The sequence below is a fragment of the Ambystoma mexicanum genome, chromosome 11 (genome assembly GCF_040938575.1).
Source record: "Ambystoma mexicanum isolate Mex_15411 chromosome 11, UKY_AmexF1_1, whole genome shotgun sequence".
Lineage (NCBI taxonomy): Eukaryota > Metazoa > Chordata > Amphibia > Caudata > Ambystomatidae > Ambystoma > Ambystoma mexicanum.
Window position 1 is genome coordinate 963,023,804 of NC_090934.1, and position 21,756 is coordinate 963,045,559.

Consider the following 21,756-nt stretch of genomic DNA (forward strand, 5'->3'; position numbering starts at 1 on the left):
CTGGACTACCCCTTTTGGGATGGGACTAAGCCTGATTTGCATATGGTCTTTCCCCTTCTGTAATGGCTTGGCAGGCGAAGAACGATGGTCTGGAGGGTTGCCCACAGCAATGCCAGAGGCTAAGATTCATTCTAAACCTTCCAGCCATCACCTCTTTGTTTTTGCTAAGTGCAGATGGAAGACAGATATTGGGGGCGATTTGGTGTGGGAGGTCAGGGCCAGAGGATGCATAGAGGCACTGCGCACCAAACAAGCAACTGTGAATTTATCAAAGGAAAGTGGGGGTAGGGTGGAGGAAGGAGGAGGTAAAGAGGAAAGTCTTGAGGAGCATCCATAATTTAAGAAAGTCCTGCTGAAAACGAAGAGGGAGGGGGGAGACTTTTCCAAAGAAGGGAGCCAGCAGAAGAAAGCGATCGATCACATACCCTCTATTTAGCGAAACGCTTTACACACAAAGAGTTGGTGCCAGAGGAGTGCAGGGGTCTAGAGGTGGAATATTTAGTGAGAGAGAGTTGCAGATAGTGTGGTCCCTGGACCCTGACTACCTTGTGGATGATACAAAGGGATTTGAATGTAATCTGTGAAGCACCCAGGAGCCAGTAAAGACTTTTTTGGGTGGGAGAGATGCGGTGCCTGGGATTGAAGCCAAGGATAAATCTTGCTGTCCTATTCTGGATTAGCTGGAGAGGTCGCAGAGTGGAGGAAGGTAGATTCAGGAGGATACATTTGCAATAGTCAAGCCTAGAAGGTACCAGGGCTCGGTTAATATTGAGCTTCTGCGGGAAGGTGAGAAAAGGTAGAATTCCTTTGAGAAGGAAGAGCTGAAAGTGGGACTTCTTGGCAGTGTGAGGGAGGAAGGAAAGCAAGGTGTCGAAGATGACTCCATGTGTCATGTGTCATGATGTACTTTTATAGCCTTATGGCTGAAAAAAAGTTATTGAATCGAAATCTAATACATTAACTTGGGAACATCTAATCCGTGCATAGTGAGGAATTTCATCTCCAGCAGTATTTCCATTCAAAATACACGCCCCCATGCTTCCATAAGTAACAAGTCTCTCCATCTTTTCCACCCAAGTCTTGTCATAAAATGACAAATCTTTACCACCTGGCGGTGAAACACAAAGGGCATTTAGATCCCCACACATAATGATGGAGTAGGAATTCCTTTGGGACTGCCACATAAAAACAATATTTTCTATAGAATCGAATAATTCCACTTGGACAATTTTCAAAGTGTTCCAGTATAGGTTCACTATCAAAGTGCACCCTAAGAGGCGGAAAACATAAGGGTTCCACTTTAGCTCTACTACCTGGACCGACACATTAGGTTGTGCAAATAGTGATGCTTGGGCACCTAAATTATTATTCATCCCCACCAGATAACCAGAAGCTGGACGGCCAGCTTCACTTTTCTATGCAGGGGACAAAAACAAAGTAAAAGCATTCAAAACAGAAGACAGAAAACATCCACAGAGAATAGGTCCAAACTGCCTTCTCGGAATAAGTGGGCAAAGCCTCTAGTATTCCAGGATAATAGTTGAATTTCTTTAAATGATGGGTCAGGTTCATTACTATTGGACTGCCCTAGATCTTGTATCCAAGGCTGACACCAATCAGCTCCAATTATAATTTTCATCCATTCCCTGGCCGCCAGACGGGATACTGGATATCTGCCTTTTTTAATTGACCCCCTTGAAACATTTAATCTGCAATGATGGGGCATTATCAGGGAAAACATTTAGCTGACTTGGGGTGGAGATGTTGTGCGTGAATTGTTCTATAGTCCTTGGAACAAATACAGAAATGTCGTAACCCCAAGATCTAATATAATCAGCGGCAACAAGGACTTCATCCTCAACTAAGCTTCAGTTAAAGTGTAGCATGACTTTCTCAAGACAATAGTCATTACAAAATTCTACCCATGTGAGAGCTCTAGAATTGAGTTCCTCAAGTGACTGAGCTCTCTTTAATAGGCGTAAAACATTAGATCTATTCAGAATCACTATCTCTTGATCCAAATGTAATTTTTCTAGGATTTATCGATTTTGCGTAAAAGGGCCCGAGATTTTAACACTATTCCCCTCTATGGGGGTGGACACTAGCCCAGTACATTCTAAGAGCCTTTGTTCCTAAAAAGTCCAGAATGCCTTCGTCGACAGCCCAGTAACGTTATTCAAGGGCGCACATTGCCAACCACACCAAAGTTCCGACTACGGTGCTCCATTTCCATTCCCACTGGTTCCCTAATTTGCGTAACTAAACCTCCCTCCATCTGAGTCCTCCCATTAACCCTGACAGGTGATAAAGATGCACATCCTGTATAGTTGAGTTGAAACTCTTGAGAAGCAGGATCTGTTTGTTGCAACTTCTCTGTACAAGAGTTAACTCTCTGCGCCTCACAACTACAGGAGCAACCTGTACTGAGGGTGCCTTATCAGCAGTCAGATTATTCACAGCATGTTGGATCCTTGGGAGCTGATGGCAGATGCGTTACGGAGGAACTTTCTAGAGCCAATAATAACATTCTTTTTTGATGCTTTTTTTTCTTCGATTTTTTTTTTGTTCCAGAAATGTTATCACTATCACCCTTTTTTACTTTTTTTAATGGAAAATCTCAAGATTCGTTCTTTGGAAATCCAATTCTTCATCGACAACTCCCACAATGATATGGTCATAACTCTCTGCCATCAGCTCCTCCACTACATGGAGAAGCCTTGCACTTGGCGGGGATAAGGGTGGTATGCCCTCATGTCTCACATCAACCGAGGCGGCGTTCACCGGCAGGAATGAGGGGTGAAGACATCAATCAGCACTTCCCTAGTATTCCCTAAATTTACTTTTGTTGCATTATCAATGGAAGTATTAGTCTGTGTAGAGATTTATTTTCCAACTAGGTCATTTTTAAAACTCAAAATAAAACCTTCACTTAGACGAGAAAACTATTCTACTCTATAGAATTTCTGTTAAGGGGCAACTCACCTGCAGGCCTCAGAGCGTTGACAGATGATACAACATAAAACATTGAAGAAGCAGTGAGAGACATAGAAATTATATTGATGCTGAGTTAAGATGTGGGGAAAAAAGTCAGGTTCCTCCACCATCAAACTTATAGGTTTCCAGTGCTTTTTTAAATTAATAAAAAATAATAATAATTAGGCTTTTATATAGCGCTACAAACCCTCAGGTATCTGAGCGCTGCTTATTATTACCCACGGTGTGTGGGGCTCATTTATCGACCTCGGAAGGATGAAAGGCTGAGTTTGGCCCCGCCGGGATTCGAACCTGCGTTAACAGGCTCTGCACGGGTGTCAAAGCGGGCGCTCTACTCGCTGTGCCACTTGACCGGCTGTATGGCTGTATGTGCCAGCGAGGGAAGTTGCCTAATTAATAGGGGTAGGTTATTCCAAATCCCTGGGCCCCAAGCATTGAAGTTCAAGTCTCCAAACTTTTTAAATTTGGTGCGAGGTTGCAGGAGTAAATCCCTATTGTTAGACCGCAGAGCCCACCGGCACAGCAGTCTGCTGATCCGTGATTTGAGGTAGCTGGGGGCTTTACCTGCCAGGCATTTACATATCATGAATGCTGTACCGGCAGCCAGTGTAATGTCCTTCGGGCATCTAAAACGTGGTCTCGCCGTCCGATGCCACAAATGGCTCTAACTACCCCATTCTGAACCACCTGCAGTTTCTTAACATTTGCCTGAGAAGTACCAATCAAGAGCCTGTTGCAATAGTCGAGCCTGGAGTTGATTGATGGTTGCTAAGGCTAACAAAACCCTATTTCCTTTCCGACAAATAAACTCGGATTTACCATAGTAGCTGTGTCATATAGGTACAATTGGAGGTCACATAAGAAACATGTACAACGTAGAGCATTGGTCTTTTAGCTTCCCCCACCCCCACATTATCATGCAAATTGAGCTGGGCTGTAAGGGTCAAGTCCAATGATTTACCCATGCTGCCCATATTGACAAATAATTAATTCAAACCTTGTGACACATGAAAATCATTAAGACACCCATTTTTTGTCAATGGAAAAGCGTAGGCTACTGGTGTTGACAGACGAATCAGTCATTTTCACGAGAGATTGAGAAGACTGAACACCATCCTTGGAAAAAAGGCCTTATATTGTATGATGGAGCTGGGCCGTGCGGGGAGAATGAAGTCAAAGGCGCACCTTTCGAACCACAGTCCCAATCATAACGGAAGGGCATAGGTGTCGAAGTGGAAGGAAGAGCAAACACAGATACAGGAGATGAGGGATTGGGGATGATGGAAAAGGCAAAAAAAGGGGTTCACAGAAGGAAAATGACTTTTCTGTAGTCCTTTTTACGCTGCTTTTTCCTAGCCCTGAACTTGAGAACTTACCAAAGCGGGGGTTATTGAATGCGGGGGCACCTGAAATCCACCCGCCACACCTGTAAGTGTTGTAGGTGCTAAAAAGGAGGCTGGAATGGGGCCCAAAGCAGAAGGATGTTCAGTTGAGGGGTCATTCAAAATGCCTCCCGAGCCGTTGTCTGCCGCCCTGCCAACATTTAATTTGCTATCTGAGTATTATGGACAGGCAAGACAACACGTGTGTAGGAAGGTTATTCACTAGGTTTAAAACCGCACTACTAGTATGGTTGCAGGAGTTGCTCAAGCTGTCCTTATCCTCCCTAGTTTTATTTAAACCCCTTTTCTAGGATTTTCATACTCGATATACCCCAGGGGTCATCCAGGACAACATTAGCTTCAAGTTGGTCAGAGTGAGTTAATTCCATGTCCGTAATTTCCCTTGAAATGCCCTTGCCGTCTGATAGAAGCGCATGAAAAAAGTAATTTACGACCCCCACTTCAACTTCATGGGTGAGCTTTCTCCTGCATTGCCTGAAGCACTCGCCAAACCACCTGAGAAGGAATTTACAATTGACTTCACATAATGGGCAGAAAAGAAAGCAGACTTGATTTAGGCACAATTTAAGAATTTGTCATGCCTGCGCCATGGACGCATCCATTTACGCTCAATATGGACTATTTGTTTATCATTTATTTGCAACAGACTCTTGGATCCATCTATATTTACTTTGGGAACTTTATTATTTTTCCTACAAACTACGCATACCACAATGCACCTGGCTACAAGCATCGATTCCTGGCTGTTCCTATGGGTTATCAAAGGAACTACACCCCCCAGAAGCCCAAGGGAATTGCCCTGCTTCCACCAGACAAGGAACAGAAAGGGAGGTGGCCGATTGCCTGCAGGTGTGCTTAGCCAGGTGCAACCAATTAGCCTGCCTCTGTGCTGGGCTAGGCAGTATAAAGGCTGCTGCCTGCAGTGGCTCAGCCTCTTGCATCTGAGAGTCCTTCCTCCACCTTTCGCGGCTTCCTACGGATCCTGTATGCTGTTTACCTTCACTCCTACTTGGACCCTGCCTTGTTGCTTGCTACACCCTGCTGCCTACAGCCCTAGCCTTCTGGGCTACCTGCCTCAGTCCAGCTCCTCTGGGCTTCTTGCCTTGCAGCCTGTTACACTTTGCTGCCTTCCAGCCTCCGCCCTTGCCCTGCCGGGCTCTCCACATTGCAGCCGATCACGCTCTGCTGCCTTCCAGCCTCCGCCCTTGCCCTGCCGGGCTCTCCACATTGCAGCCGATCACGCTCTGCTGCCTTCCAGCCTCCGCCCTTGCCCTGCCGGGCTCTCCACATTGCAGCCGATCACGCTCTGCTGCCTTCCAGCCTTCAGCCCTTGTCTTCTGGGCTCCCTGCTCTGCAGCCTGCCTCACTCCGGCTGCCTTAGCCCTTGTCCTCTGGGCTCCCTGCTCTACAGCCTACCTCACTCTGACTACCTACAGCCCTTGTCCTACTGGCCTTCCTACTTTGCAGCTTATCACGCTCCGCTGCCTACTACCTACCTTTTCCGCTGGGTGCTCGGCCTAACAGCCCTTTACAGTCCTCTGCTACCTTCTACGTTCAGCGGCCCTGTCCCTCAGGGTTCACTCCTTACTGCCCGGCCCTTTTGGGATCCTTGCCGTGCAGTCTGCTTTACTCTGCTGCCCTAAGCCCTTTTCCTCTGGGCTTTCTACCTTACAGTCCTACTCCTGTGGGCTTACTCATTGCTTTCCTGCTCCTCTGAGCTCTCAACCTTGTTCCTTACTGTCCTCTGCAATCCTATCCTGTTACACGACTTTCCCTTCATTTCCTTCTGCTAGTTTGCTATCACCTTCTTTCCTGGATTTGTCTGTAGTATCTTCTCTTGTACTGTTGTAGACCCTTTTGTACAGAGCTTGTCTGTTGGTTCCCATCAGTCAACCTCTGCCCCTTCCCTTGTCTCGTTTCTACATTACAGACACCCAGAGCTGCTGTTCCAAGTCATGAGCAAACAGCGTGGGTCTCTGTTATAGCAAACTGTGCAGAAGGCTAGAGTATTTCCAAGGTTCGTGGAATACTCTTTTCCTATATCTGCATACACCCCAAGAGGGTATTCATTCTGTATCTTTTCCCTTGCTACTCTTGCCTACTCTTCGTTCTCTTTCCTTTCCGCTGTGTGTGTTCTTATCTGTCCAATTTATTTGGCACAACCACCCAAACCCTTTCTGGGTGTCCTGTGCCACTCTTAATAGAGTGCCATCCTTGACAGAATTACAAGCAGGGGTCTTTGATGTGGAGACAAGCAGCTGCACATTCAAATTGCTGTTTAAAGTATCTGTCACAAGCAAAGACCTCGGTTGAGGTACCAGTATGAAAGTATGGATGAGAGCTTTGATGGATTGGTGCTACAAGAGGTGGCCGAATGCTAGTTGGGGGCCACCCTCAACCTCTCAGAACTCACTGGCACCGGGTCAAGCATCGGATCGGGCAATACACAACACCCCTTACTTCTTAGTTCAGATGCCATTGCGATAGTTTCCAGCTCCAATATATCCGACGTAGACAATTGTTACACTTGACACCAAATTCAAGTCGAAGTCAAAGGTCAAAGCCAAATAAAGAGCAAATGCTGGAACAATTCCAATAGCAAGTAACAGCAGAAGGGATGAACAACGGGAGCACCGTTTCTCCAAAGGCCAGAGTCGATAGAGTCAGCCAGAATAAAAATAAAAAAGATGAAAACTCCTACTTGGACTTTCTCACTGCTTGGTTCTTCTGGTGAGAGCTGTTGTTAGGACTTTGCTTAAAAATGCATAGGGCCTATCAAAATAAACAGATCCAACATTAGCACTTTTCAAGAAGACTTGGAATTTTGCAGATGAACGGTCATTGAAGTTTAGACTTTACTTCATGACCATTTTGCGCTGCCGATTGCACAGCGCTTATTTCACACTAGTGCTATAAATCACAGCTCAAGAAACGCCATCGAATTCAAATGTAAATTAGAGCCTGACATGAAGCCCATTCACAGGGCCGATCTTACACCAGATTGAACCCCAGGCGGGAAGCATCATTGGCGCCCCCCTCCACCCCGACCCCTAAAAATGATAACCGGAAAAATGTGTTACAAATGTTGTAAATAGGGCACTTCATTAAGAACCAGATGGAAATACACACACAATGGAAAATGCATACATTAGACACTAGGTGACAGTCTTAGAATGTTACCTGTATTATGTGGTCAAAAAGTAACTTTTCTTTACTTTGCCCTTGCAAATTAAAGCACAGCATTGGATAGATCCTTTGCCAGGGGCTGCATTCAAATCGGCAGTAAATCACCCCCCTATTTCAACATAACATCAAACGCATAAGCCCTCACCACTTAGCAAGAGACTGCCACCAAACACCCTGCAACTCATATCAGTTGTAGAGTGTGGGGTGACATGCCCAGGTACCCACCTCTTTACAAGGGCTGGGCAGTCAATGATTTGTGAGGAAGTGCCCTCAAGTGTCCACTAGATTCGATAATTGCACTGCCATCACTGCTTTGGGAGTCGTAGCGAGATGCATTGGCTGATGCCATTGATTTTAATACCAAATTTACGTGTTCATTGAATGTATTAAACACCCCCTTGTTATTTATGCTCTCTAGGCCAGACCCCCAAATAGATATTGTTGTTTGACTAGTTAGCTGCCCCCACACCCTTGACTTTACATCTAGCTTAAACAGCATGTATCCGGAAGGTCTGGCTGCAGAAAGAGGATTGCAAGGAACCTCGTGTCACCCCATAATGTCACTTCCAGTACCACCCTTTAGTCACTTCCCCTATAGCGCTTAGCAAAGTCCTCAAAGTGATGTTAAGCACTAAACGAGAAATCTGCATACATAGACCCATGTTTGCAGTTTTCAAACATAGTATTAAACATTTTAAATTAATTTTGTGTGATTTTGATTTTCATTTGCTTATTTGTTTAAATTATAATTAGTCAGGAATCAGGATTGGCACCAACTACGAGCCTAATGTCATTTGGCAAAAGGAGAAATACGCTATATAGGCAAATAAAACAAACAAAACAAACAAACAAACCTGCACAGAAGTTGTTAAAATTGAGAAGGTCTGTAGAAATGCACTACTTAGCTGGCAATTCAGCAAATAGGGTACAAAGTGCAATTATCACGTCTGGACTACATTAAGGTACACAAACTGCCGCAGCCACACATGCCTGCATCTTGGCACGCTGCTGCACCCCTTTGCAATTTAGAGATTACAATGGTGCACTTTTTTCTTTGATAAACTTGAAGTTTGTATCATAGAGTTTCACGGTGGAAGGGAGGATTTCCTTCAGGGAGGTAACTGAGTCAGAAGTACAAGACATCATCCAAAGAATCAAGCCCTCTAACTGCAAAGGGGTTGCCTGCCCTGCCTCCTTAGTTAAAGATTGTATTGATTCCCTAGCACCATTTCTGACATCTTTCATCAATGCCTCGTTTAAGTCTAATTCAGTCCTGTCCACCCTTAAAGAAGCATGGGTGCGACCACTACTCAAAAAGCCCAATCTTGACCCTGAATCTCCAAATAACTACAGGCCAATCTCCACGGTCCCATTCCTTCTAAAAATATTGGCCAAAGTTTCCCACACCCAAATTCAACAGTTCCTTGAATCTAACAACATCCTAGGCAAGAGGAAGTTAGGCTTCAGACCAGGACATGGCCCTGAGTCTGCCCTATTGGATCTTAAGATCTAATTGGGCAACCTAGTTGACAAAGGCCAAGTGTCACTTTTCCTCCTACTGGACTTGTCAGCGGCCTTTGATCTTGTGGCTCATGACAGTCTGTGCAAACACCTTACGAATGCGGCTCACTTCTCCACCGAAGCCACTGCTTGGATAACATCCTTTCTCAAGGGGCGACTCATGAGGGTCTTCTCAGACCACACGTGCGCATCCCCCACCACCTTAATCTGTGGTGTCCCACAAGGCTCTTGCACAGCCCCCACACTCTACACTGTTGTCACCCTTCCCCTCTTCAAGGTCTTAGACAATCGAGGCATAGATTACACTAACTATGCTGACGACAGCCAAGTCCTACTCCCACTCACTGGCTCCTATGCACAAGATACTGCCACCCTCAATAACATTTACGCAGCCATTCAGAAATGAATGTCAGCAAATGGACTATGTCTTAACGGGGACAAAACCGAGATCCTCCTTGTAGCCTCCAAAGAAATGCTTGATAAAGTTGACTCGCCATACCAGAATTTCATCATTGACAACACACCCATTAAAGTCTCACCAGCAGTCAAAACCCATGTTTTTTGGGGGGATTCAACCTTATCCATGACACACCAGGTGAGTGCTGTTGCCTCAGCCTCTGCATTCACCACTAAAATCATCAATGCGGTGAAACCCTACCTATCCAATACCAACCACCTAGCAATAGCCAGAGCCACCGTTGGGGTAAAACTTGACTATTGTAATGCCTTACTGTTGGGGACCTCCACTAAAAACCTCCATAGGCTGCAAGTTACACAACACAACGCCCTTTGAGCCGCCCTTAGCATCCCCAAAAGGAAACGCCTCTCTCAAGCCAGGAGGGAAGCACATTGGCTCCCAGTGAAAGAACGCATCTTGTTCAAAGCCATGGCCATCACGCATAAATGCATCTTCCAGAGTTCCCCTGGCTACCTAGCTGAGAAGATCATTCCCATCACTTCTACCAGACCGATCTGTTGACACCTTTCTGACATGATGGTTGTCCCCACTTTCAAAAGAGCTAAAGCAGGTGGGGCTAGCTTCCAACATCTAGCACCCAAACACCGGAACGCCTTGCCTACAGCCCTCAGAAATGAAGCATTCTACACCACCTTTCGCAAAGTTTTTAAAACCCAACTGTTTAATTAACCTGTTCAAGATGTGCTTAATCCATGTTCCAATGTAAACAAGGTACACATTGTATTTGCCGCTTCATGAAACTTATCCTCAGTGCATATTGTACGATGTTCTCAAATGCCTGCTCTGTCTGTACTACCATCCCAACTAAGTAAGGTCTCTGCAACAGCACCACGATGCCCAAGGGCTGATGTGCGCTTTACAAATGTAAATAAATAAATAAATGCCTCCAAGTAGCCTTTACTTAGGAAAGCGCCATGCAGACGTGAAAGTGAATGGTTGACTATACACATGAGTCCAGGATTCCTCATCCCACGGCTCACCTGAATCCTAAATTGCCTCCATCATATGCGCTGACATCCTTGGGAAATATGGTTGTGAGAAGGAAATATTTACAGAATTTGATATTCACTTCTTCATTCTGAGCAGAATCATGGCCTGTGAGAGTATAATTACCATAAAGATAGAGCAATACAGGAAGATTCCATTGTCTGATGTAATCTATTGGAGTCTTCGGAAGCAATTATAAAATAGGTTCCTATCTGCAGAAGATTGATACAAGTTATTTTTATAGTATGATGAAAAATACTTGTAATAAAACATTGGGGCATAACATGTGCTGGGCCACTGCCTACACGTGTTATCACCATAGGACATTCACGACAGTGGTTAGCAGCAGCATTAGCAGCACACTGAATTACCTTATTGATCGGCAGAACTTAAGGCAGAAGCACTCGGCACCCGCGGGCTGCACGCACCAGTCACAGTGCCCCAATGGCAAAGTCAGCAAGCTCTGGCTCACTGGGTTTGGCTGCGCCTGGGCCTTCTGATTAGTTTCACGATTCAGCACAATTTCGGGACAGCAGATCAAGGAAGGAGAGGCTGCCCATGCCGAGCCCCAATCAATCCTGTGTCACTGCACACTGTGCACTCACATAGCCTGGAGGAGGGCACGTGCACCCAGGCATGGGGCCTTGCTGGTGACAGCAGCACCACCCGGGGGGTGGGGGGTGGGAGGGAGTGAAATAAAGCAACAAATGTTGCTAATTTGCTAATTGCTGCCTGTTGCTCCGTGTCGTCCTGCTTCCAAGGCGAGCACGTTGCTGCTGAGCTATCCTCCCGAGACGGATTGTAGCACCTGGCCCAAAACGTGTTACACAAAAGGCCTTAATTGCTCTGAAACAAACAAAATGCCCTAAATTCAAACCTGCAGTCCCTCCCACCCATGCCGCATGTAGGCAGAAACAATGGTGGAGGTGATGAGCGTCTACACAATGATGGGGTGATGCGGGGGCTGAATGAACGTGCTCGCCCAGATTTACGTTCTAAAACAAACCTCCCTAGCTCCCCACTACTGCCAAAGTTAAAATGCGGGTTGCAGGTAATCTAATTATAAGCAGAGCCATCTGCTAAAAACCCACTGCCACGCATGCTTTAGCTTTTTGCCAATTATGCTGCTCCTGAACAAAACTCAGCGCACCAAATGTAACATTGCATCCATTCTCATTAAATCGCACCCATTGATGGCATGGCACGGTAGTCATGTGAATGTGCCGATCCAATAGTGTTACCCATCGAAATAGATCTCGAACACATGATGCTAGCTAAGGATTCAATCTAAGCACTTTTCCTTGCTTATGGTATACACATGTAACTGGATCATAGCGCCCTGATGCATGAGGGCTTTGCGCTGTATAAATGCAAAAAATGTAAAAATTCAAATGCGTGACCAACTCCTTTCATTTCAATCAAACACATTACTGTACATTAGAGAGTTTTTTGCTGCCCTGCTTTCTGGCCTCACAGCCCAAAAATGCTTTGAAGTGGAAGATCAGCTGGTAATAAGATAACCCTTGCCACGCCGCAAAATAAAGCTCTCAAACTTCCCAGGCGAAATTGCTGCGAAGCAGACACAGTTCAGACGCGTTAGCGCCGTCCATAGTGCTCACATGTTAACCCAATGGACTACTAGGATAATAGCTACTGGGCCTGCCTCCCCATGTGCTCTTGCATATTAACATGGTCGGGAAACAAGGAGCTTGCCTTCTGTGCCACCCTGCCCAGCACAAAACTATTATAATGCTGGAGCGGGAAATGGGTGAGGAAGGTGGAGGCACACAAGAAGGCCCCCTGCCCGCCGAGGCAGTGCCTAGTAAACTGCATTCAGGGTCCGCATGGGATCCCTGACCTTCAACCCCACTCACCTCTTATCCCATCCTGCCATGTGTGCGTCCAACGTATATAAAAAATTATTGTGGCTGGCTGGTGCTTGCGGCCTGGCTTTGCAGGAGCACTGGCTCGAAGCTCGAGCGATAACAATGCAGAGAGACTGCAGTCTCGCACTCGCCACTCAGGCTGGCCGGCACCCTTGTAACTGTGGACTGGTCGTTCGGCGCCCCCTAGATGCTGTCTGATGTCAGGCACCCGTCTGAGCTGCCTGACACAAAGACCGGCCCTGCCCATTCATGACAGCTCTGATCGAATGCGAACCTCAAAACTCCACAGGCTTCTCTTAATCCAACAACCCATATATCACTCCTGAAGCTTCCCAGGCTGTAAAGTGGAAGGATTATTTTTTCTTAATACTCCCTAGTTTTGAAACTGGGTGCAGTCCAATGAGGGAGATTACCTGTCATCTGGAGAATTGAAATGCGGGTAGGTGGCCAACTCTTAACTGGACAACCGCACCTCAACCTTTTCATCAGAGATGGTATGGGACCAGACGGAAGATGATTTCCACCAAGTCAGAAAAATCAGAACTACACACAAACCCCTTTCGCAAAACATTGTTGGCATTTTTTAACATACATGTGAAGATTTGCACTTGGCAACAGTACTGAAAAACAAGATGCACGGGTCTTTTCAGAAGTGTGGGAGACGGCAGAGCTGACACTAGATGTAAGAAGTAGCCCATTTAGGCATGAACGAGGCAGGGAGTGGCTGGACTCTGTCTTGGCAGTTTGGCAAGGGGAGACACACGCCCACTGCTAGACTGAAGCTCACCATCCATGAATGCCAAATTTTCAGGTGCTTTCCAAACATAGCAACCAGATACTCATGATCATGGTCATGGCAAACAGCTTTGCTATTGTCCATAGTATTGAAAAAGAATAATAAACAGCACATGGAGTAAGAGCAGGCAGCCATGTTTCCTGAATTCAGGACTGTGAGAGTATGATTAGATGCAATGCTGTATTCCTCAGCTTTCAGAGGCCAGTAAGCAATCTAATTTCAATGTAAACCATTTCTCTCTGTAGGCCTACGTGGACATACGCATAACATAATTTAGTTTTGCAATGTGTATTTTTGGGAATGTGTGGGAATAATTTAGACTCCTTTCTCCTATCTGGTATTATATATCTATATATATATTTGTGAAAGTGTTCTTGTATGTTCGGGGTTGGCTCCAGTCCCATAACAGTTGGTGTGCTGAAATGTTGGCCCAAGGTCGGCATACCAGTCTTGGGTGTACTGATGTTAGTGAAATTCAAGCAACGCCACCCACTCACCCTGCACACGGCAGGGTCTGGCCCTGTGCTATCAATATAGGTGATTTTGCAAGATTGCCGATTTTGCCATTGTTGGCTCCAGCCCCACAGCAGTTGGTGGGCTGAAATGTTGGCCTAACATTGGCATATCATTCTGGGGTGTACTGGCGATGATGAAATCAGACCAACCTGACCCATTTTCCCTTCACAGGGCTGGGTCCGGCACTGTGCTATCAGTATAGGTGATTTCGGGAGATTGACGATTTTGCGACTTTTCCAAAAATAGGAAATTAGGACACAATAAAACATACACCAGGCTATAGCAGACCCCCACGTGCATGCCAGCTACAAACCTGTGCAACATTGGGTGGTACCGCTAGGTATATCCTATAGGGAGAATACGTAGCTGTGAAACAACATTTACAGTATTGTATATTGTGACTTACCTTCACTAGCCCAGAAACAATCAGATGAACACCTCGTGGTGCCTCACCTTCCCTGCATAACATATCACCATAGTCAAAGAACAAAATCTTGGCTTTGCTCTAAAATCACAAAAAACACAAGTAAATGACATTTTGAACTAAAGTTCAGAAATAATTAATAAGTAAAACAAGTTTAGTTACTTTCAGGTAGGATACATTGCGCTATATGTATATAATCCAACATGTATTGTACAATGACACATTAAAATCAAGTATCCTGGAATGCTTTACTTAATGTTAACGATTATCTGTTTCCATTTCTGTTGTCTTATATCTAAAAATTGGCATACCACATTCTAAATTTTGCTTGCTTGTGCAAACTAATTAGACAAATCAGATAGGTATTAACTGATATTTTTCAATTCCACTTTTTCAGATTTTGATAGCTCCACAAGACCTTTTGTTGATAGTGAAGCACATTCTTATCATGGCATATTATAACAGTTTGTCTACAGTAACAGTCGAACATTACTCACAAAAAGGGGGCCGGGCAGACCTAGCTAACTTCCGACCAATCTCACTTTTAGATTCTGGTGGGACAATATTTGCAAGAGCGATCTTATTGCACCTTGCGGCATGGATTGGGGAGAATTATATTACACACAATCTCCAGGCAGGCTTATAGGCTGGGATTAGCACGATTGATAATTGTCAAAGGCTGAGTTTAATCATTGAAAAATATCTTTCTCTAAGGGAAATGATCTTCTATAAAGGGCCTGATTCACAGAAGCGTTTTATACTGACGCAATCCCATAGGAAAACGTTCTGTGAATCAGGACCATAAATTTTCATCGACCTTAGGACAGCATTCGATTACACCCCTTGCCAAAAGCTCTGGTCCCATTCAACATACACTGGGGATGCCTCCTGCACTCCTCTTACCAGCACCTTTGATTTTATACAGCAGCAATTCAGCTGTTGGCAGATGGGGATCTCGGGAGAATCAACACAACCTTTCCCAATCCAACAAGATGTGCCCCAGGGCTGCGTGCTTGCCCCTAAGCTTTTCTGTATATTTATCAACTAGGTCCTAGAAAATCTAGTGGCTAAAGACACAGATGCACCCACCCTAGGTAATGCAAAAGTTCCCATTTTAAGGTTTGGAGACAATGCAGTATTTATTTCCCTCACACCTACTAGTCTCCATAAAGAGTTTACCCTTTTAAACAGTTTATAAACAAAATGGCCCCACAATAAACTATACCAAATCTAATACATTGGTACTCAGTAGAAAGAGGAGCACGCCCGCTAAATTATCATTTAACATAGAAGGCGAACGTATAGAACAAGTGGATTCTAATGATTATCTGGGTTTGAGCGTGACCACACCTGGTTTTGGGGCAAAACATGCGGAAAAGACTGGGATGGTCTTAACCAAATACAGTGGCGCCATAGCAAAAAGTGCAAGAAAGAAGGAGATGGGGCTGTAAGTGTTAAAATAGAAACAAATTAGCTCCAAGCTCGACAGGCTGCACTCTAGGGGGCTGGACTATGGGCCTATATAAATATGAAGTCATTAACAATCATGAAAAATTGCTTTTTGAAATATATATCAGGGCTTCCATCTAGTACTCCCTCACTCCCCGTATTAATGGAGCTTAACTAACGTAATATCAGCATAGTTGCTAACATGAGACCACTATTATACTGGGCAAGGATCTTGGGTACTGCAGAATTGGGGATCTATAGAGACGCCCTGAAAGCAATATTAGCCCATGAAGGGGGGGGGGGGACCTACCAAGGTGCAAACATGTGAAAACAATGTTGGTGTGAGGTCAATCATGTGTAATACTGGGACACAACAGACCCCCTGGACACAGCATCAAAATACTTGATGAAAAAATCTATCTTTGAGATGGAGGATGTGAAGTTTACGTTTAAAATACATGGCTCAAGTTCACTGCGCACCTACTGGGGAAACAAATGAATACTGGTTTTGAGAGTTATCTAGAATTTCTAGGTGTGATTTATACTTAAACTTGATGAATGTGTTTTATCATCTTTGCGTAAGATACTCTGTATGTTATAAACACAATAAAAAAATAAGTTATCTTGATTATATGAAGCCTCGATTCGCGAGGTCAGTGTATATTAAATTCGGCACTGTCATTGTCCCGTTAGCCCAATTGTTACACAAATGGGATCCTGATGTTTCAGATAAATGTCCTTGTCCAAATAGGAGAGAGGACGAAATCCATGTCATGCTAATCTGCCCTGCATATGTAAACCTGCGAAAAAATGTATCTGAGACCACTGTTCATCGCCTCTCTGGGGTACAACATATAATGGAGGCTATGGTTACGTGTAATGCAACAAGCATGAATTAATTGTGCAACCAGTAGTTATATGTGTATGTAGAGCATGGCTAAGGAGGCAGCATCTGTTAAGCCTTGCAACGGAAAGGCAAGGTCAGTAAGGCCTTGAGTGTACAGCGAGTAAAGATGCTGCGAACCCCTGAAGGAAGCAGTTTCCGTCTAATGAACCGGGTTGTTATGGAGTAAATACAAACATAGGCGAGCTGGATTTCCAGTATAATGCCTCCTCCATTTATACTTGCACTTTCTTGTAGTGGGACTAGACTGAGGTGTTTACTCGCCACATATCTGCACACATGTGTCTTGAAATTAATCTATTTGTAGTGTTTTACCTATGGCACTTGCTAAATTTTAACTTATGCTCACATATCACAGTTTGTATTATATTATTCATGTAATATTGTGTGATTGTATCTATGTGTACCTGTGATTGATTGTCGAAATGGTAATAAACTTGACTTGCATGCAAGCCAGAACCTAAGCATGCTGTAGACTATGCTGGTAAGCATTTACCAGAGTCAGCCCTATATAGTTCCCTGATATAAAGCACATCTGTAAAGCCCACAAAACCGAATTATAAAAACATTGAAACACAAATTACGCATAGAGTTTGGAACAATTAGGTTTATTCGGATTTTTTGAGATTCAAACTATACATTTGCACATGGAAAGGGCACTCACTATATGTGTCACTCAAGAAGAACAAATGACTTACCTTTGATAATGTTCATTCTGGTGGAAACATAATTCCTCACATGGATTCCTCATTTTTGCAATATCCGAATCAACACAGTGGTCACTGTAATTTGTTTTCCCCACTCCACACCACTCTTGTGCAGCACTTCGCTTCTGTGTGACCTTTTTAAAAGTAGTGCTGGCTGTGATTCCTGCAAGGTCTGCCTCCAACAGAACTTGAAAAAAGACTCCAAATGGTCCATACTATGACACAGTAGACCACACCACACCTCTCTCTCTTTTCACCTAGCAAATGGTGCCGTTTGGCTCTTTCCTCAATCATTTCCTCTCGGTTACGTCCGATGCCGAGGTCACTTCATCGGCGTGCTAGAACAGAGCCGTCTGAGCCATTTTCTCCATATCTAACTTCTTTCATAAAGACAAGGCAAGGTGGTGAGACAGAGATTTAGTTAGCTTTGTCACTCGTCAAAGTATCTTTTTGTGAAGGACAGTTCCATTAGTGGGGTAGGTGGGAGGGCGATAAGGAATCTCTGGGAGGATGTATGTGTGCAGCAGAAAGAACATTACTGAAGGTAACTAATTTGTTGTTCTAATGGACACATTGCTGCTTCAAAAGTGCGGTTGCCATCTTTAAATGGTCCGCGCACTGAAGGCTTGGAAAAACTAGACTGTATATTGGACTTCAAGCTCCTGTCACTTTCCACAAACTCCCTCATCCTCCTCGTCTCAGTACCTGGGTGATTATGGGAGTTGGAGTCCATGGATGTTATTAGACTTTTAACTCTTACATGGTTTTAAGCAGAGATTTTACATAAAGGCACATCAGAAACAAAAGGTGTTGTGTGTGAGTTGTGGGTGTTTAGATCAGAGGTGGGGGCCAAGGTAATGTGGAGTAAAGGTTTCTTGACTTCCTCTACAAGGGGAACCGTTAGTTGACAACAGGCCATTAAGGACGTGGGTGTCAGAGGGTCTTCCTCATCGGAAAGGGGGAATACAGTGTCTTCTCCAATGAAGTCAACACATCTCCCCGGTAGTTGTCTCTTCCATGTAATGCTCCCTCATATAATCACCCCCAGGGTCAGGATCAGGTAGCGGCTGTCTTGCCCTAGGCCACATGGGCGGAGGTTCCGGCCTGAGAATCTGTGATGACTCCATTGGATTCATCACACAAGTAATGCTTAGAGAAGGTTTGAATGTATGCCCAAGTAGCTGCATGGCATACGCTGGCCACAAGTACACCTCTCTGAAGAGCTGATGTTGCTCCTAAACCCCACCTGGAGTGTGCTCATATGCTCTCTGGTATGTGTTTCTCATCAAATCCATAACATGAAGTAATACATAGTATCACCCAATATGAAATTGTTCTTTTGGAGACTGCTTGCCCTGTTTTCGGATTGGCGTAGCTAAAATAAAAAGGTTGTCGTCTTTTCTAAAGGCACTGGTGTTGCTTAAATAAAGTTTCAAGGATCTCATTGGGTCCAACCTATGTACCCTCTTTGCTGCATTAAATGGACGAAGAGGAGAAAAAATGGAAAAGTTACTTTTTGGGCTAGGTGCAAATCTGACACTATCTTTGTTAAAAAGTATTGTTTTATTCTTATCTTTATGGAATTGCATAAATTAAAGTGAACTTTATACGGCCTGCCGTTCTGAAACCCTCCTCACAGAAGATAAAGCATTTGTCTGCCAGAGGTACACAGTAACACTACCTTGAACGACAGGAGCCTTAGGGAACATGAGTGTAGGGGCTCAAAAGGGTCTGCCACCAGGAAAGTTAACACAAAGTTTAAATCTCAAGAAGGAACTAAAAGGGAATAGGAGGAAACATGTTCATAAGCTACAACAAAAATAGCAAAACTAAGGGTATCTTAAAACAATAACCCTGTTCAAGTGTGCGCTGGAATATGGAGAATGCTACCAAATAACCTTAGCCAGTGTGAAAAAGAATTCAAGAACTGTGGCGGTGGAACATGACAATCGTACCACTTGTTTTTCTCTGCACCAACTTTCAAATTATTTCCAACAACATGTATGTATTGGTTTGGCTGATGCTCGCCTTGCTGAGAGCATCACCCCAAGAACCTCCTTTGAAAGATCCCAGTCCTTGTACCTCAACGTTTTAACATCCAGACATGAAGAATGAGGCTTCTACCACATGGGTGAAGTACCCAGCCACATGATTGGGTTAGTACATCCTCCTTAAAGGGCATCTTACTGTTACGCTCACCTGGCTCCCACAGGGGCGTCGATCTGATCTGGACAGCTGCGGTATCCACCAATGTGATGCGTAGTGCCGAGATGACGGCCTGGACTGGCCCACCTAGCTTCGTTTGCTTGGCCCGTAGGAATATTCTTCTGCAAATGGAGAAAGGGAATTAACCACCCGTGGAGTTGAGCGTTAACCCTCCCCCACTCCCGCTGTTCTCCCCACTGATCACCTTTGATGTCCCCTCTTATAGTCTCACCTGATGGTTTGCATTTAGCGCAGGGGCGCGTTGATAACCAGTGGCTTCACTGGCTCGAAGGAATTGGTGAGTTCCAGAACAATATTGACTCTGAGATTCCCGGCAAGACGCCGTAAGTATGTAGTTCGTAAGAGTTCAAATGTCTGACTTTCACTCTTGTCCGATTCCTTGCAGGTTGCAGCTTGACCCTAGCGAAGAGTTCCTCGTGGCAACCGGTAATATTCAGGTAAGGATTTGTATTATCCAACACAGTTCGATAAAATAATGTCAATATGTAACCTGTTGCTTTCTCCCTTATTCAGGCGCTGAGAGAAAATATGAAGTCTCGGGGAATAATGCCTCCGGCGGTAAAATCAGGTAAGTCTATTGTGGTGAGGAGGTTTCCCCTTGTTTGTCCCTTTGTTTCACCTTGCTGTCCTTTTGTTTCCCCTTAGGGGCCGGGGTTCGGCGAGGATGCAGTGGAAGCTGCGCCGACCCGTGAAGAGGAACAGTACCCCCGGTGGTAAAATCAGGTAAGTCTATGGGGGGTAACTAATATTGCCTCTGTGTATTCCCTTGGCTCACCTTGCTGTTCTTGTCTTCCCCTTAGGTGCCGGAGTGCGGCGGCAGCATGCAGAAGGATGCGGAGGAATGTGAAGATGCTGCGAAGGCCGGTGAGTTCAGCGCGGCGCTGCTGCAGACGAGGTGACGCGCATAAAATAACTTCTTTCTTCCAGCTCGAAGGCGCGATGGATCGGGAATTCAGGTAAGGATCAAAGGTATTGCTCTTGTTCTAACCTTTTCTCCCCTTTTTCTAGAAGCGCCAGACTCGAGGCGGGCTTGGCAGAAGACTGGATGCAGACTTGCAGGCACGGTGAGCGTTACGCTGCTGGATGCAGAATAACGCGGAGCGTCTGCTGCTCTTCGGGCGTGGTTTAAATAGCCCCCAAAGTAGTCCCAGGTAAGTATTCCTCCCCAGCCCCACCCGAGTAAAAAAATAGTCCCTTAGGTAAAGTAGTCCCTTCCAAGCCTTCTTTGGCTTGGAGCTCTTGCAGCATGGTCTGCATCAGGTGAGTTTGCAGCATGGTCTGCATCAGGTAAGTTTTAATCTATGAGCCTGGCACCTATGGTGCCAGGACTGACTCTCCATATGAGCCTGGCGCCATAGGTGCCAGGACTGCACCCAAATAGCCCCTAGCAGGGGTTGTTGGGTTTACTTAGTATAACTTGATGCCTGCTTCCGGGGTTGCTGGACTTGGTCTGGGTCCCCGGGGGTAGGCATCATGACAGCACTCCCCCCCAAGGCCCGACTAAAATCGTTCTTCCCTGTGGTTTCGGTTTGTCTGGGAAATTTCAGTGGAATTTTTTCACCAATCAGGGTGCATGTACGTGGTCACTAGGTTCCCATGATCTTTCCTGTGGTCCGTAACCTTTCCAGTCGATTAAATAAAAAAGTTTTGACTTTATCAGCTTGGAGTCCAGGATGTTCTTAACTTCAAATTCGGGTTCCCCGTCTACAAGGATGGGGTCTGGTGGCTTGGTTAGTCTTGTCCCTGGTTGCACTGGCTTCAAAAGTGACACATGAAAGACGGGGTGAATTCGCATATTAGCAGGTAAGTCCAACTTGACAGCCACTGGGTTGATAATGGCCTTAATAGAGTAAGGTCCCAAATATCTGGGGTTAAAGGTCTGTGTTCCCTTTAGAGGTATATGTTTTGTGGCTAACCATACTTGGTCCCCTATCTGGTATTGTGGAGCATCACTTCTATGCCGATCAGCATCTTTCTTGTATTTTTCTTTCGCCTTTTTTAAATGTTCAGTTGCTTCCTTAAAGGCTTGTGTAATCGTAGCGTGCAGATGGTCCACTGCAGGCATTTCTAAGTGTTGGGGTGAGTCAAGGTCTGAGGTTCGAGGATGGTGCCCATATAAGGTATAAAAGGGGCTTTGTCCAGTTCCAGAATGTACTGAATTATTGTATGCATATTCGGCGATCCAAAGAATGACTTTCCAATTACTCTCAGTCTGATGTAACATACAACGCAGGTATTGTTCGAGAGTCTGGTTGGTCCTCTCCGTTTGACCATCGGTT

At 45.1% G+C, this 21,756-nt stretch overlaps 1 protein-coding gene across 1 annotated transcript in view; it reads right to left on the reverse strand.

Annotated features, from left to right (window-relative positions):
* The window catches only part of LOC138505087 (sodium/hydrogen exchanger 11-like), a 789,434-nt gene that overhangs the window by 658,958 nt on the left and 108,720 nt on the right, over positions 1-21,756 (reverse strand). The window contains exon 3 of the mRNA XM_069625403.1: positions 14,174-14,272. Coding sequence (XP_069481504.1) covers positions 14,174-14,236 — 63 coding nt within the window. The 5' untranslated portion in view covers positions 14,237-14,272. The remainder of the gene's footprint in view (positions 1-14,173; positions 14,273-21,756) is intronic.